Consider the following 14,098-nt stretch of genomic DNA (forward strand, 5'->3'; position numbering starts at 1 on the left):
TTTAATTTTGAATGAAATTTGCTTTCACCATATCTTGGCTCGTTAGCTCATTAACAAAAATAGTCTCAAATGATAGTAAAATATAACAAACTATAAAAAGTTGATTTCGAGGAAAGGTCAATGGTCAAATCATTTTTCCCCACTCACCAAACAGATCACACTTTTATATATCCTTTTTGTGAAACAGAGGATTCCAAACATTAGAAGTTTGTACCTTGGCGAGCTCCTACAAAAATACAAAAAATATATATACAAATGTAATAGAATATAAATGAACCCACATAAATAAAAAAAGAAAAAGAAAGTCACAACATTTTTTTTGCTAAAATTCTACTTTAAATTTAGGCTATCGTGTGGTTCAGTTTAATGCGTCAATTTCAGGCATTTTTTAATGTTGCTAACACTCGGCACTAGTACAGTTTGTTGATAACAAAGTGATCAATCAGTCCGCCGATTCACCTCTATCCCTCGCACGCACATTTTTGTTCTTATCGTAAGATTGATCTCGCGTGTATATCACCGCGCGCAACGTACGTTACTAATTGCCAGCAACACACGGTCGCTAATCACAATATATATTACATATATATATGTTGTGTTCTATCTCGTTTTAGTTCATCCTAACCTTACCTACCCAATGATAGATATATAAGTCCTTGCATTGGCGTCCATTACCGGTTCATTGACTAAACACAGGGAAAAATATGTGTTTTTCGCCTGTGCAAAACATCAATCACTCCATTTTAATCATATCACTCCAGCCTCCGGGAAACGCATGCATTTGATAATCCGATTTAGTACGAGGCTACGAGCCTAGGAGAATGGCTTTACAGCAATGCCGCCTAATTAAGTACACGGTGGTGTGGAACACGAGCTAGCATCGCGTCAATTCTCTCTTCTGTTTGCTGATATGAAGGGAGTACTCACTCCCTCCCAATATAAATGCAACCAATATGAATGTAACCTAAAATAGATATGTTACATATGTTAGGACTACAAATACAAACAGTCTGTTCCGATTCATAATCCTAAAATATATTATATCTGTCTTAAGTTATATATATTTATATTAGGAATTCGAAGGAGATATCTAGTACAAAGGAGCATCCATCCAGCAACAGGGACGCAGCCTCTGATGATGCAGCACCTAGCAATTGCACCTGCACGGCTCCACCGTCAGTCCAAAAAATAATCCTATGATGTGAAGATTTACTGTTAGTTCTTCATTGGTTTTTTTAACACATTAACAGTGTGAGGAAGATATGACAGCTGAAGTGATGATCATCGAGTTTGTCCAGCAACGAGAAATATATCAACAGAGGATCAGTTGTTACGATTCACTGAAGGGACGCCGGATCATTGTAAGTGTAATCATCCTAGTAACAATTTATGGAAGTGACAGTCGAGGCTCCGATAATTGCCATTGCACAATGTGCCATACTGACGTGATAAAAAAATTGGTAGAATTGGCCTGGGTTATAGTTTGTATCGAATATGTTTACTCGATTATAAATTAGGAATTGGAGTTTTAATAGATATAAAAACAATAGTAAGTCAGACTATGGCTCTCTCTTAAATAGAGAGACACACCTATTGTAACCGTATAGTGCTAGTAAAATAAATAGGTGAGTGACGATTGGTCAGCAGCCTAGCCAGTCGATGGTCGACGTGGATACTCTAATATGATGTAATTATATTATATTGGGTAGGAGCGCCGTAATTAGTGTTATGGGGACATAGGTGTTTTAGCTGAACCTCATTAATAAATATTGTGCTTATCGGTATCGTCATCATATTAGGACCCTCTATGATGTTCTTCTGCGTTTGGTTACCGATGTGCTATGGGGTTGGTTTTATAACAAGTGGTACCAGAGCTTGTGGGAGATGTATATATAGAGGCACGAGAGATGAGTCCCACACCACAACACTTTGTATATGTTGTCTTGGGAGGGACATGATGCAAGGTTGGAGCACGGCAACGATTAACGGAAATTGTTCGGTGGAATCGAACACTTCTAGCAATGGTTTAACCATTCGATGGATACTTTTAATTGGGAGGCGACTGGACATGGTGCTCGATTTAAAGGTGGCGGACGCGATTGGCGATCCAATAGGTGAAGAAGAAGGCATGATAATTTGTTGGACTAAATTGATGGCGGTTAATCGAAAATTGGAGCGCGGGTGAAACCTTTCCTAAGGGAAAGGTGCCGACAACAGGACGAACTGCCGCAAAACTGATACACATGGGCATGGCAAGTACGGAACAATTAGAATGATGGGCGTAGGTCGGACTTAAATGCACAGATTGTTTGGATTGGGCACAGGGAAATGTGCATCCTGCTATGGGCCATGACGTGCACATATGTGCATGTTGGGCCATCATTTGCGCATGCAGCACATGCATAACAATTAACATGGGGCATTACACGCATACGGCAGGGAAGCACAAACGTGTGGAGCCTCAGTTTGCACACACACGCGCGCGTCCCTCTGATCAGGCCGACAACGGAGATTGGAAGGCCGTACGTGCATGTTTGGTGTAGCTGGTATCTTGGAGAGTTGGAGGTGCCGAGATCACGGAGGACTCGATCTTGGCCGGGTTGGCGCGCTTGCGGTGCAGAGGCTACGGACTCGTCCGCTCGTGTCCTCTATCACAGCGCACGGGGCACGGAGAGGTGGATCGACTCAAAGTTCAACTCGAACACGAGAAGGGCCAGCGATCGATCGTTACTCCATGGTGTGATGTGAGTTCGATCATCGGCCTATACGATCAGCAAAGAACGGGATTGCAAATCATCAAGCAAATAGTACAAGGATTGTGAAATCATGGTTTAATAGAAAAAAATAAAGCTTCCTATAAGTGAAATGAAGAAGTAATTTTGACATTAGTGCTAATAACAATCAATTGTACAGATTTTTTTGTAAAGTATATAAGGAGAAATTTGAATACCCTTAGAAAGGATGATTTTGGGCTCAAGAATGCTTGTTTTTACACAAATAATATCACAAAACACATAATATAGCTATGAAATCATAAGTTCCAAAAAATTGGGGTACAACTATAGCTCATGTTTCATTGGCACACCCATGGTTTCTAAGGAACACCCGTAATCAGTGTCCCGAGATATAAATTTTAGCACAATCTCATTAGTAAATATCATATCTCGATGTGGTTAATTATCTTGGTGAATACTTATGACGTATTTTCGTGTTTAGTTACCGATGTTCTATAATAGCTCGCATGAGGTTGGAAGTAATCAGGCAACAAAATTAGTGTTCTTCAAGCAAGAATGGTTGTCAGTTTATCTCACTATGTGAAGATCGATCTGTGAAACTAAAATGAGACTTAACATTAACTCCAAATAGTTGCCCTTCATGATTGATGATGAGTCTAGCTACGTACTGTACTGCCCAGGCTGACAGCTGAGCGGTCACAATCAAACTAGCAATCACCACCAATTCCGTGCAGACGTGGACGAAGATGAAAAAACTCGAGCTCGCTAGCGAAGTCCATTCCGACTCGCCAGCCGTCTATAAAAGGCAGGCGTTACGCGCTATCGTCCCATCTCGAAATCAAGCACGAGGACTCCCAAGTCCAGCCATGAAAGCCACGACGACAGCAGTGGCCCTCCTCGTGGCCGCCGCGGCCATGGCGGCGCAGGTAGTCGCCGAGCAGTGTGGCTCGCAGGCCGGTGGGGCGCTGTGCCCGAACTGCCTCTGCTGCAGCTCCTACGGCTGGTGCGGCTCCACTTCCGACTACTGCGGCGACGGCTGCCAGAGCCAGTGCGACGGCTGCGGCGGCGGAGGTGGCGGCGGTGGCGGCGGGGGCGGCGGTGGAGGTGGGGGTGGCGGCGCGGTGGAGGCGGTCGTGTCGAAGGAGCTCTTCGAGCAGCTGCTGCTCCACCGCAACGACGCGGCGTGCCCCGCCAGAGGGTTCTACACCTACGACGCCTTAGTCACCGCCGCCGCCGCGTTCCCGGACTTCGCCGCGACGGGCGACGACGAGGCGCGCAAGCGTGAGGTCGCCGCGTTCCTCGGGCAGACCTCCCACGAGACCACGGGCGGGTGGGCGACCGCGCCCGACGGCCCCTACTCGTGGGGCTACTGCTTCAAGGAGGAGATCGGCGCCACGGCCTCCTACTGCGTCCCCAGCGCCGAGTGGCCGTGCGCCCCGGACAAGAAGTACTTCGGCCGCGGCCCCATCCAACTCTCCTAGTAAGCACATCAAAGCTAGGTTCAATTTTTTTTATCAAATTCTCAGCGCGATAAGAATGGTTTTGAACTTTTGATCGATCGATCTCTCAGCAACTACAACTACGGGCCGGCGGGAGAGGCCATCGGCGAGGACCTCCTGAACAACCCGGAGCTGGTGGCGTCGGACCCGGTGGTGTCGTTCAAGACGGCGCTGTGGTTCTGGATGACGCCGCAGTCGCCGAAGCCGTCGTGCCACGACGTGATCACGGGGCAGTGGACGCCGAGCTCGGGGGACATCGCGGCCGGGCGGGTGCCGGGGTACGGCGTGATCACCAACATCATCAACGGCGGGTTGGAGTGCGGGTTCGGCCCCGACGACCGGGTGGCGAACCGGATCGGCTTCTACCAGCGCTACTGCGACGTGCTCGGCATCGGCTACGGGAGCAACCTCGACTGCTACGACCAGAGGCCGTTCAACAGCGGGTTGACGGCGGCGCAGTGAACAGCTAGTAGCTTCGCCGGCGGCGACTGGCTGGCGGTAAAATAAGAGTGCTTTGCCACTCACTCCCTGTACGTGTCGTCGTACAAGTACGTACTTACAACGTACTAGTATCGAGTCGAAGTATGGTGTGTCATAAACTTGTAACCGGGCTGAAACCGATATATATGCATGTGGCACAGTGTCAGTCCAATATTTCAGAATAAATAAATGGACAACAAAATTCTCTTTTAATCATGCAGAAAAACTCTTATATCGAAGAAGCACTTCTACATAAATCGTCGCTGGTGCCGGTTAGGAACACACGATTTTTGCATGTGGTTGGGCCAGCCGCATGCGTGAAATGGTCTGCAAAGATCACCATCTTTCCATGCGGCCAGGGCACCCGCATGCAAAAATCCGCGACTTGCCCCCGCTCCCGCCGCCGCCGCCAGCTCCCGCTCCTGCCGCCCTCGATCACGATGGCCGCTCCCGCCTCTGGATCTGGGTGGGACGAGGCCTGCCGCCACCACCCGCATCGTCGTCGTCGTCGCCCACTCGTCGTCGTCGCCGGAGTCGGAGACGCCGCCAGATCCACGCGAGGGAGGGCCCCCTGCGTCGGATCCGCGCCGCCCAGCCATCGCTCGCTGCCATCCGCTGCCGCCGCTCACTCCCGGCGCCGGTTGCTCACTCCCGCTGCCGCTGCTCGCTCCCATCCGCCACCGCCGCCAGATCCGCGCGAGGGAGGGCCCTATGCACCGGATCTGCGCCGCCCGGCCGTCGCCCGCCGCCGCTCTCTCCCGGCGCCGGCGGCTCCCATCCGCAGCCGCCGCTCGCTCCCACCGCCTCCTCCTCGTCGCGGCCCACGCCGCCCGCTGCTCGGCCGCGTCGCCCGCCGCCCGCTCCCATCTGCCGCCACCGCTCGCTCCCACCGCCTCCTCCTCGTCGCAGCCCCCGCCGCCCGCCGCCCGCTCCTGCCACCTCCTCCTCGGCCGGGCGTAGATCGAGGAGAGAAAGAGAGAGAGAGGAAGAGAGAGAGTGAGAGAGAGGAAGAGAAAGAAAAATAGAGGGGGTGAGATATCAGAGAGAGGAGAGGAGAAGACATGAAAATTTTTGAAGTGGTGAGGAGGGAAAAAACTATTGATGTGAAGATATTTTTACATGTGGTCCACTTAAAATAGCCACATGCAAAAATAGATTTTTACATGCGCCTCCTTAGGTGGACCGCATGCGAAAATAGTTATTAAAAATTAATTTAAAAATGTGAGAAGTTCGAATCAAATTTTATGATATTAAATGAACTTATATGAAAATGTTGCCAAAAACAAAGTTGTAGAACTCGTTGAGATCTACCAATTTTCTTTTAGTCATTTCTTCATTCGAGTTTGATTGAACTATATAAAATTTAAATTTTAAAATATAAGAAATTCAAATAATTTTTCAGGTAGTAAATGATTTCAAATGGAAAAGTTGTCAAAAACAAAGTTGTATAACTTATTAAGATCTACAACTTTTGTATTGGTCATTTTTCTATATGACTTTGTTTGAACAGTTTGAATATGAATTTTAAATTATAACAACTTCAAACAACATTTTCAAATACTAAATGATTTTAACTGAAAAAGTCGTCAATAACAAAGTTGTATAACTCATCAAGATCTATAACTTCTATTTTGGTTATTTCTTTATTTGACAAAGTGATTTGTAAGATTGTTCACAAAATATACATCTCTTAAAAACTATACAAGAGATGTATATTTTGTGAACAATCTTATAAATCACTTTGTTGGATGAAGAACTTATAGATCTTGATGAGTTATACAACTTTGTTATTGATGACTTTTTTAGATGAAATCATTTATTGCTTCAAAATATTATTTGAAATTTTGAAATTAAAATTTTTAATTGATAAAACAAAGTCACAAGAAAAAATAGCCAATATAATACCAATAAGAACACAATAACATGATAGAGCATGATTTTAGAAACATTTAGAAAAAATATCATCCAATTTGAAGTTCATATGAGTGAGATACACTAGTTTCAAATTTTTCAATTTTTATTTTCACATACGGCTGCTTAAGTGGCCCGTATGAAAAAAAAATCAATTTTTCCATGCGGGCGCTTAAGTGAGCCGCATGCAAAAATGAGCTCATTTTTGCATGCGGCCCTCTTAAGAGGCCCGTATGGAAAAATCGATTTTTCCATACGGGTCACTTAAGCAGCCGTATGGGAAAATGACCCTCAATTTTTGTAGACGCCACTAGTTATGGTCCATTTGCAAAAATCATGGGGTCTCGTACAGAAAAATCACTTTTGTAGTAGTGGAACCCACAAAGGTGTCGGTTGAAAAACCAGCACCTAGATGTCGGCACTATGTGGAGGAGAAATAGGAGCCGGTTTAGGAACCGGTACGTTTGAGGTTCCACGAATAAAAAAAATCGTCTCGATTCAAACCGATGCATCAATCCGCTCTCCATCATCCTTATCAAACAAACACAATCAAAATCAACATTGAAATCATCCAATCACAAAAATAAAGAAAATTGCAAACACAAACACATGCCACCATCGCTGTCGTGGATCCGGCCACCCAGTCGCCAAAACGTCAATCCGACTACCCCCACCGTCGTGGTGGCTTGTGGCGGAAAGGAGGCCACACACGACCACGACGGAGAAGGCCGCGCCCCACCGCAGCGGAGAGGAGGAGAGCCGTCGGGGAGAAGGAGAGGAGGAGAGTTGCGTTGTAGGGAACCCGCCACCTCCCCTCCTGCCAGATTTGGCGAGGAGAGAGCTGCCATGGGGAGTCCGCTGTCGTTGCCCTGGGGAGCCGTCGCTGCCCGTGGGGTGCCTCAAGAGAGAGACCGAGAGAGAAGCACCCAAAGAGAGGTAAAATAAAGAAGAGAGAGAGAGAGACCGCGAGTTGATAGAGGCGACCGCTCCTCCCCACTCCCCAGCCTTATCCTCTCGACCGCTCCTCACCGCTCACAACTCGGCTCATGGCTCAATTTTTACGGGTGTTGGTCTTTTAAAAAACCGGCACCTATATATATTATAGGTATTGCTTTTTAAATTGCTGGCACCTATGATAAATTAAAGGCGTTGGTTTTAAAAACCAACACCTATAGTATTGGGATCGGTTTTTCTATAGAAGCGACACCTAAGTCGCTTAAATGTGTCGGTTTATCTTGGCTTTTTTTCGCTTACGCGCAAAAGGATTACACGTCAATATATTAGAAGAAAAGAGTTTTAGTTACACAACGCAATCAACCAGATCGGCCTATGCCAGGGGAAGGGAGAAAAGGCAAAATAAAAAACCGAAGCTTAGAAAACTACGACGGCTAAACCCTAACTCTAAACAGTGGGAAGGGGCCGAGCCATACTACACTCCCCTGAAAGCGGTAACGCCAGCTTAAAAACCACATGTAGCCCTCCGAGTGGATTGAATGTTTTTTTTTTTTGCTTTCGATGCCATAGAGGTGTGAAAAGGATTTATAGGTACCGGTTTTAATAGTTCCGTCACCTATAGTGTCGATCTATATGTGTTTTTTTAAGTAGTGGAGTAAAATAACCAAGCGACCATACCGAGTAAGGATTATAAGTTCGCATATCTGAACTAATCATCTCCCTGCTCCGGCACAACGGAGATGAGAGCGCTACACATGATGATTGCACTATCTTATTCCATTTTAATCATATCATTCTGGGAAAAGCATGCATTTGATGGTCCGATTTCGTACGAGGCTAGGAGCCTAGGAGAACGGCATTTCGGCAACGCCACGTACGCCGTCGCGTAATTAAGTGCACGGTGGTGTGGAACACGAGCTAACGTCGCGGCAATTATTTCCTCTGTTTGCTCTTGCTGATATGCAAGCGAGTAATACTCTCTCCGTCCCAAAATAAGTACAGTTTTAGCACTATTTATATCCAATATTTGACCGTTCGTCTTATTTGAAAAAAGATTATGATTAGTATTTTTATTGTTATTAGATGATAAAACATGAATAGTACTTTATATGTGACTAATTTGTTTAATATTTTCTATAAATTTTTCAAATAAGACGAATGGTTAAAACACTGAACACGGATATCTATGGCAACACTTATTTTGGAATGGAGGTATTACAACGACTACTAGCATCCGGCAACAGGGACGTAACCTAGCTCTGATGATGCAGCACCTGCACCGCCAGTAGGAACAATAATCGTATGATGTGAAGCTTTACTGTTAGTTCGTACCAATTATCATCGTTTTTTAACACATCAGCAGTGGGAGGAAGATATGACAGCTGAAGTGATCATCAAGTTTGTCCAGTCACGAGAAATCAACAGACGCTCCCTTAAAAGAAAAAAAAATCAACAGAGGCGTCGTTACGATTGGCTGAAGGCATGATCATCCTAACTAGTAGGTGATACCCTAAGCTTTGCCGTGTGATTCATGGATAAGTATATATTAAATATTATCAAAATGATGAAAGTTGAAATGTTAAAAAAATAATGTGAGGAAGATGATTTGACACATATTTGTTGATTTCTAAAATATATACTCCCTCCGTCCCACAAAATCACGAATCCTGGAGGGGGAGGTTTGTCAAAAAAAACTCTCTCCTATCATTTTGACCACAGAAACCTTATCTCCTCGGCTTTTCTCGTCTCGTTCTCTTCTCCCTAAATCGCATCGCTCTCTCTTCCCCCAAATCACGCCCAGATGCGACCTCCTGCCTCCACGCCTTCCTCCCCGCAAATCCCTCCCCTCTCCACGCCGCTCCCCCTCACTCCCTCCCTGCCTTCCTCCCCGCACATCCCTCCTGCTCAACGCGGCGGCGGCGGCTGGCGGGGGAGGCGACGAGCGGACGCCGGTGTTCTTGCGTACATGTGGCCTCGGCGGCAGCGGTGACGAGCGGACAAGGCATTGGCGGCGACAAGCGGACGCGGCCTCGTCGGCGGCGGCGACCGGCGAACACGGCGGCGGCGGCGACGAGCGGACACGGCCTCGTCGGGGTTCTTGCTAGTTCATTCGTTAGGGTTGTTGCTAGTTCTTGTAGTATCTTTTTTTCTCTATTCTTGGCTCTGTTCTTCATTGACAGCTGCGAGGCTCCACCAGTCCACCTCCCCACACCTCCCTCCATTGTGTTGAAGGCTTTGCTACGCGACGGCGGCGGTGGAGCCTTGCATGCGTGTGGTATGCTGGTATGTGGCCGATGCTTGCTTTGCATGCTGATGGATGTGGCTTGCTCGGATGCAGCTATTATGGTGGAAGGGGATTGACGATGGGAAGGACAGCCACAAGGAAATTCATGCTTGTCTTTTTTTTACCGTTAATTAATGGTTGTACTTTGTACTTTGGTGAGAGCATACTAGTCTTTTGTCACTGCTGCTAAAGTCACCTTGGGCTTCTAGGAATCGTGATTTTATGGGACGGAGGGAGTATATTATAGATGATGTGTCATGCACTCATGCTTGCATGGGATTTAAAATATGCTAGAATTAGTAATTGCTAGTAAGTGAAGATGTGGCATGTTGTTTGCATAGGATTTTAAATGAGATAGAATAGTAATTGCTAGTGGGTGATGATGTGGCATGCTTGCATGTTGAGTTTTAGCTTCTAATAGTTGTTAGTGGGTATCAACTATATAGAAAGTATAGATTTATGGAACAGTGACAATCGAGGCTCAGATAATTGTCATTGCGCAATGTGCCACGTGGACATGATGAAAAAATGATACGATACATAACCGGTTACGAATTAGGACTTACGAATTAGGACTTAGAGTTGTAATAGGTATAAAACAATAGTTGAGTCGGATTTCGTCTTAGGGTCTCTCTTAAATAGAGAAACACACATGTTATAACCATGTGATGATAGTAGTATAAGTGAGGGATGACCGGCCTATGACCTTGCCAGTCGATAGTGGTAGATATCTTGTTACGCTGTAATTATGCTAGATTGGGAACTAGCGCACTTAATCAGTACTTCGGGGACGTAGACTTTGGTTGCACCCCATTAACAAATATTGACTCAGTCATTATTGTGTTTGGATCTTCTATGACGTTCTTTTGTGTTTGCTTGCATATATGATGTCGGGCTGGTTTTATATCCAGTGGAACAGAGCCGGTAGTATATCCATGTATAGGTAATGAGCCGAGCTGGCTCGGCTCGTGAAAGCTTGGTGTAAGGGAAGCTCAGCTTGGCTTGGCTCGCTACAAACAACGAGTTAAAACTGTAGCTCGGATTGGCTCGTTAATGGGCTCGAGCCAACTCGAGCTGGCTCGCGAACCTGGCATCAAGTAAATCTTAAGTAGGGTCTAAGAGAAATCGAGCAACATTTTACCATATAGAATGTGTAATAAAGTGATATTTTTCTTTAACATGTCATCACAACACATAAAATAGATAATATGACAATCAAAGTTATCATTTTCAACAAATAAATAGTAAGAAAAGGTGCAAAATTTTGTATGACTCTATTGTACTGAGCCAACGAAGCTCGCAAGCAGCTCGTGAGCCAGCTCGGGCTTGGCTCATTTTGGAAACGAGCTAGAAAGGATGCTTGGGATCGGCTCGTTTGGCTTTCGAGCCGAGCCGAGCTATGCGAGCCCGAACTAAGCCTGAGCTGAGCTAACGATCTCAAGCTTCTTGTCCATCCCTATCCATGTATAAAGGTACGAGGAAGGTGCCCCACATTGCAACTGTCGAAGAAGCGGGAATGAGGGTTCCCACTTCATCGGATGTCTCGTCGTTGGTCAGACATGACATTCAACATTGATTGGAACTGGATGATCGGTGAAGTCGAACAGTCTAGGCGGGGTGGCTATTGACGCAAAATCCGTTCCAACACGCAAAGGCTAAGAGATTTGTTTGACTATAGTGCACGTCCTTAATATTGGGTTCAGGGCGTGCTAGTTGGAAGTTGCTTCCCCTGAAGTATTTTTTTCCCCTTGATTTTCCAACTGCGTGTGCAATTTTGACCATGATGCAAGCAAAGTGCAAACAAAGTGTATTAGAAACACATAATTTTCTGGTAGTTCGTTTTGGAAACAGGATTTGCTTCTTGTCTTCCAAATTGCCAACAGAACAGACAAACAAATGCAGATGTAAATGCAGATAATCGCTGCATGAGTTTGGGTTTGGCATGCATGATGCATCCATATGAACCTGAACATTCAGGACAAAAGAAGGGCAAATTGTGCCATTAATCTCAGAATCTAAAACAGGATTCAGATTGCAATCAGCTTACCGGTTCCCGTACGTTTGCATAATTGCATGTACCGACAAGTTCACCAATTTTGCGTACGCAGGGCGTGAGCCTGAATTTCATATCACTAGCCGAGGGGATCACCATGCATGCCAGGGTGTTCTTCCTGCACGGTAGCGTGTCGTCCGTCGCGTGGGTGTTCGTGTACCTGCGGTCGCCGGTGACGAGAGGCCAAGGCAGGAATGCAGGATGCGGCGCGCTCCGGTGAGTCATGCGGTGGTGGGGTTCGGAGAATAAAACTCCGAATCCCTTCGAATCTCTTGGCTACCGTGATTCGCGGCCTGCGCGGTCCAGACGAGCTGAACTGCGCCCCGATGCAGTGTAACAAGCGATGGCTAGTGACTAGAGTAGTGTGTCCACGTCCACCGACGTTGTTCAGGGATTTCGCACAACGCACATCGAACATTTTCAGGGACAAGGTGGCATCACCTTCACTCCTTCAGGCTCCAATGCTCCATGGGTGCAGCCATGCAACTCTAACCCTATACCACTATTCGGGAAATTCTGAATCTCTTCGGTAGTAATAAATTCTTTGATTAAAAAATGCGTAAGAAAGCTGCAGGTTATGCTCGTTTTGCTTATCCGTTAATTGACCTTTGGTTTGATCAGGGTCGCATCGTTGTTCTGAACTTCTGGTGCAGTTTGCCTGCATTGTTGCGCGCGGTTTTATTAGTTTTTTTTTTTTTGAGGGGCAAAGGGCAGGAACTCTGCCAATTTCATTTCAGGAGAAAAGAGATAGAGTTTATACAATCATTTTATTAGTTAATTAGTTTCGTTAATAAGAACAGTTCATGTCAGTTTGAGTAATCGTGGGATCAGATTTTAGTTGATGCTGTTTTCTGGCCAATATGCATTTGCTTCATGTTGCTGTTCCTATCTGCTTGCTCAAGGATGCTAAAGTTGATATATCGGAGAAATGTTTAGTAGCAGGCTTAAGCCATGCCAAATTCAATCGTTATTCGTTAGTACTACACAAGTAAATAACGACGTCAAAGAGGGAGGTACATGAAATTCTTTATCTACCTACAAAGTAAAAAACCACATGAGAGAGACAAGTGTGTGAATTCATATCTATCATACAAAGAGATCTAGGTTGCATTTCTTCATATAGATCCTGTCTCATCCTGGGTAGTTGTAACGCAAACTTTCCAACGAATCAAACCAGAGCACGGCTCGATCTGGCTGATGCATGTGTGACATCGAATCCCCGGAAACAAAGACGATCGTTTTTACTACTGTTCTATCTCTTCATCTAGTTTAATTAATGCCCTGTATATTCGATCGTGCATCCATGTATCAGTGGGCTCAGTTAAACAAAGCAGACGCAGGCATGCAGGAGATGAAAACGAGCAACGCACCCTCGTGCTGCCCGAAAGACAGTGTACTCTCCACACTGGCATGACTCATTTCTACGGGTGAAAACAGAGCGGATTCAGACGAATAATGGTCATACCATATCCTAAACCAGGATTCAGAGTGGGTGCGGATAGGATACGGATGCGCATGCGGAGCGGATTATTTCGGATGTCGGAAATAGTGCGGAATCAGTTCGAAAAAGATTAAATTTATCGGATATTACATGTGTATACAATCAATACAATATTAAGTTAGCAATGCAAGAAACAATAATACAATAATCAATAAACGATCCATCATACTAATTATGTGCTTAAGTGTTAAACAATATGAATACATGATGTCCATAATATAAAAATACAGCTACGCAAGTATGCCATGAGAAGGTGAAAGCCTCAGACTAAGAAATCTATGCTAATTGATAAATTAGTGCATTCGATAGACCAACTTATGTTATATGCAATAGATAGAGTGATTACATGTGTTGATAAATTCGAATTATCCGGCAAACGGCCAATCGGATAATCCGATAGAAATGTCGGATAATCTGCATCCACCGGATTTTAGAGATACCATATCCTCATCCGCATCCGCATTATACTATCCTCATCCGCATTCATATCCGCCGGATTTCCAAAAGCCCATACCATATCCTCGTTTCGAACGGATTCAGAGTGGATCGGATCTATCCGATCGGTTTTCACTCCTACTCATTTCACACAAGATGAGGCCATCACCTTGCATAACCGATTTTACACAAGCTAGATGAGGCCATGATCTCCTCTATATAAGAGGCCATGCAGTCTGTGGCTTC

General features: G+C 45.5%; 1 protein-coding gene across 1 annotated transcript; it reads left to right on the forward strand.

The window, feature by feature from the left end:
- Positions 1-3,554: 3,554 nt before the first annotated feature.
- Positions 3,555-4,927, forward strand: LOC4338719 (chitinase 9). Its single transcript, NM_001420488.1, has 2 exons — positions 3,555-4,215; positions 4,306-4,927. The coding sequence occupies exons 1-2, from the start codon at positions 3,602-3,604 to the stop codon at positions 4,694-4,696; spliced, it is 1,005 nt and encodes a 334-aa protein (NP_001407417.1). The 5' UTR covers positions 3,555-3,601; the 3' UTR covers positions 4,697-4,927.
- The last annotated feature ends 9,171 nt before the right edge of the window (positions 4,928-14,098 follow it).

This window comes from Oryza sativa, chromosome 5, assembly GCF_034140825.1.
Source record: "Oryza sativa Japonica Group chromosome 5, ASM3414082v1".
Taxonomy (NCBI): domain Eukaryota; kingdom Viridiplantae; phylum Streptophyta; class Magnoliopsida; order Poales; family Poaceae; genus Oryza; species Oryza sativa.

Bases quoted from the DNA above. Each gene is read 5' to 3' on its own strand.
- LOC4338719 (NM_001420488.1), top strand. From the start codon at position 3,602: ATGAAAGCCACGACGACAGCAGTGGCCCTCCTCGTGGCCGCCGCGGCC. The intron at 4,216-4,305 runs GTAAGCACATCA...TCGATCTCTCAG, and splicing joins GGCCCCATCCAACTCTCCTA to CAACTACAACTACGGGCCGG.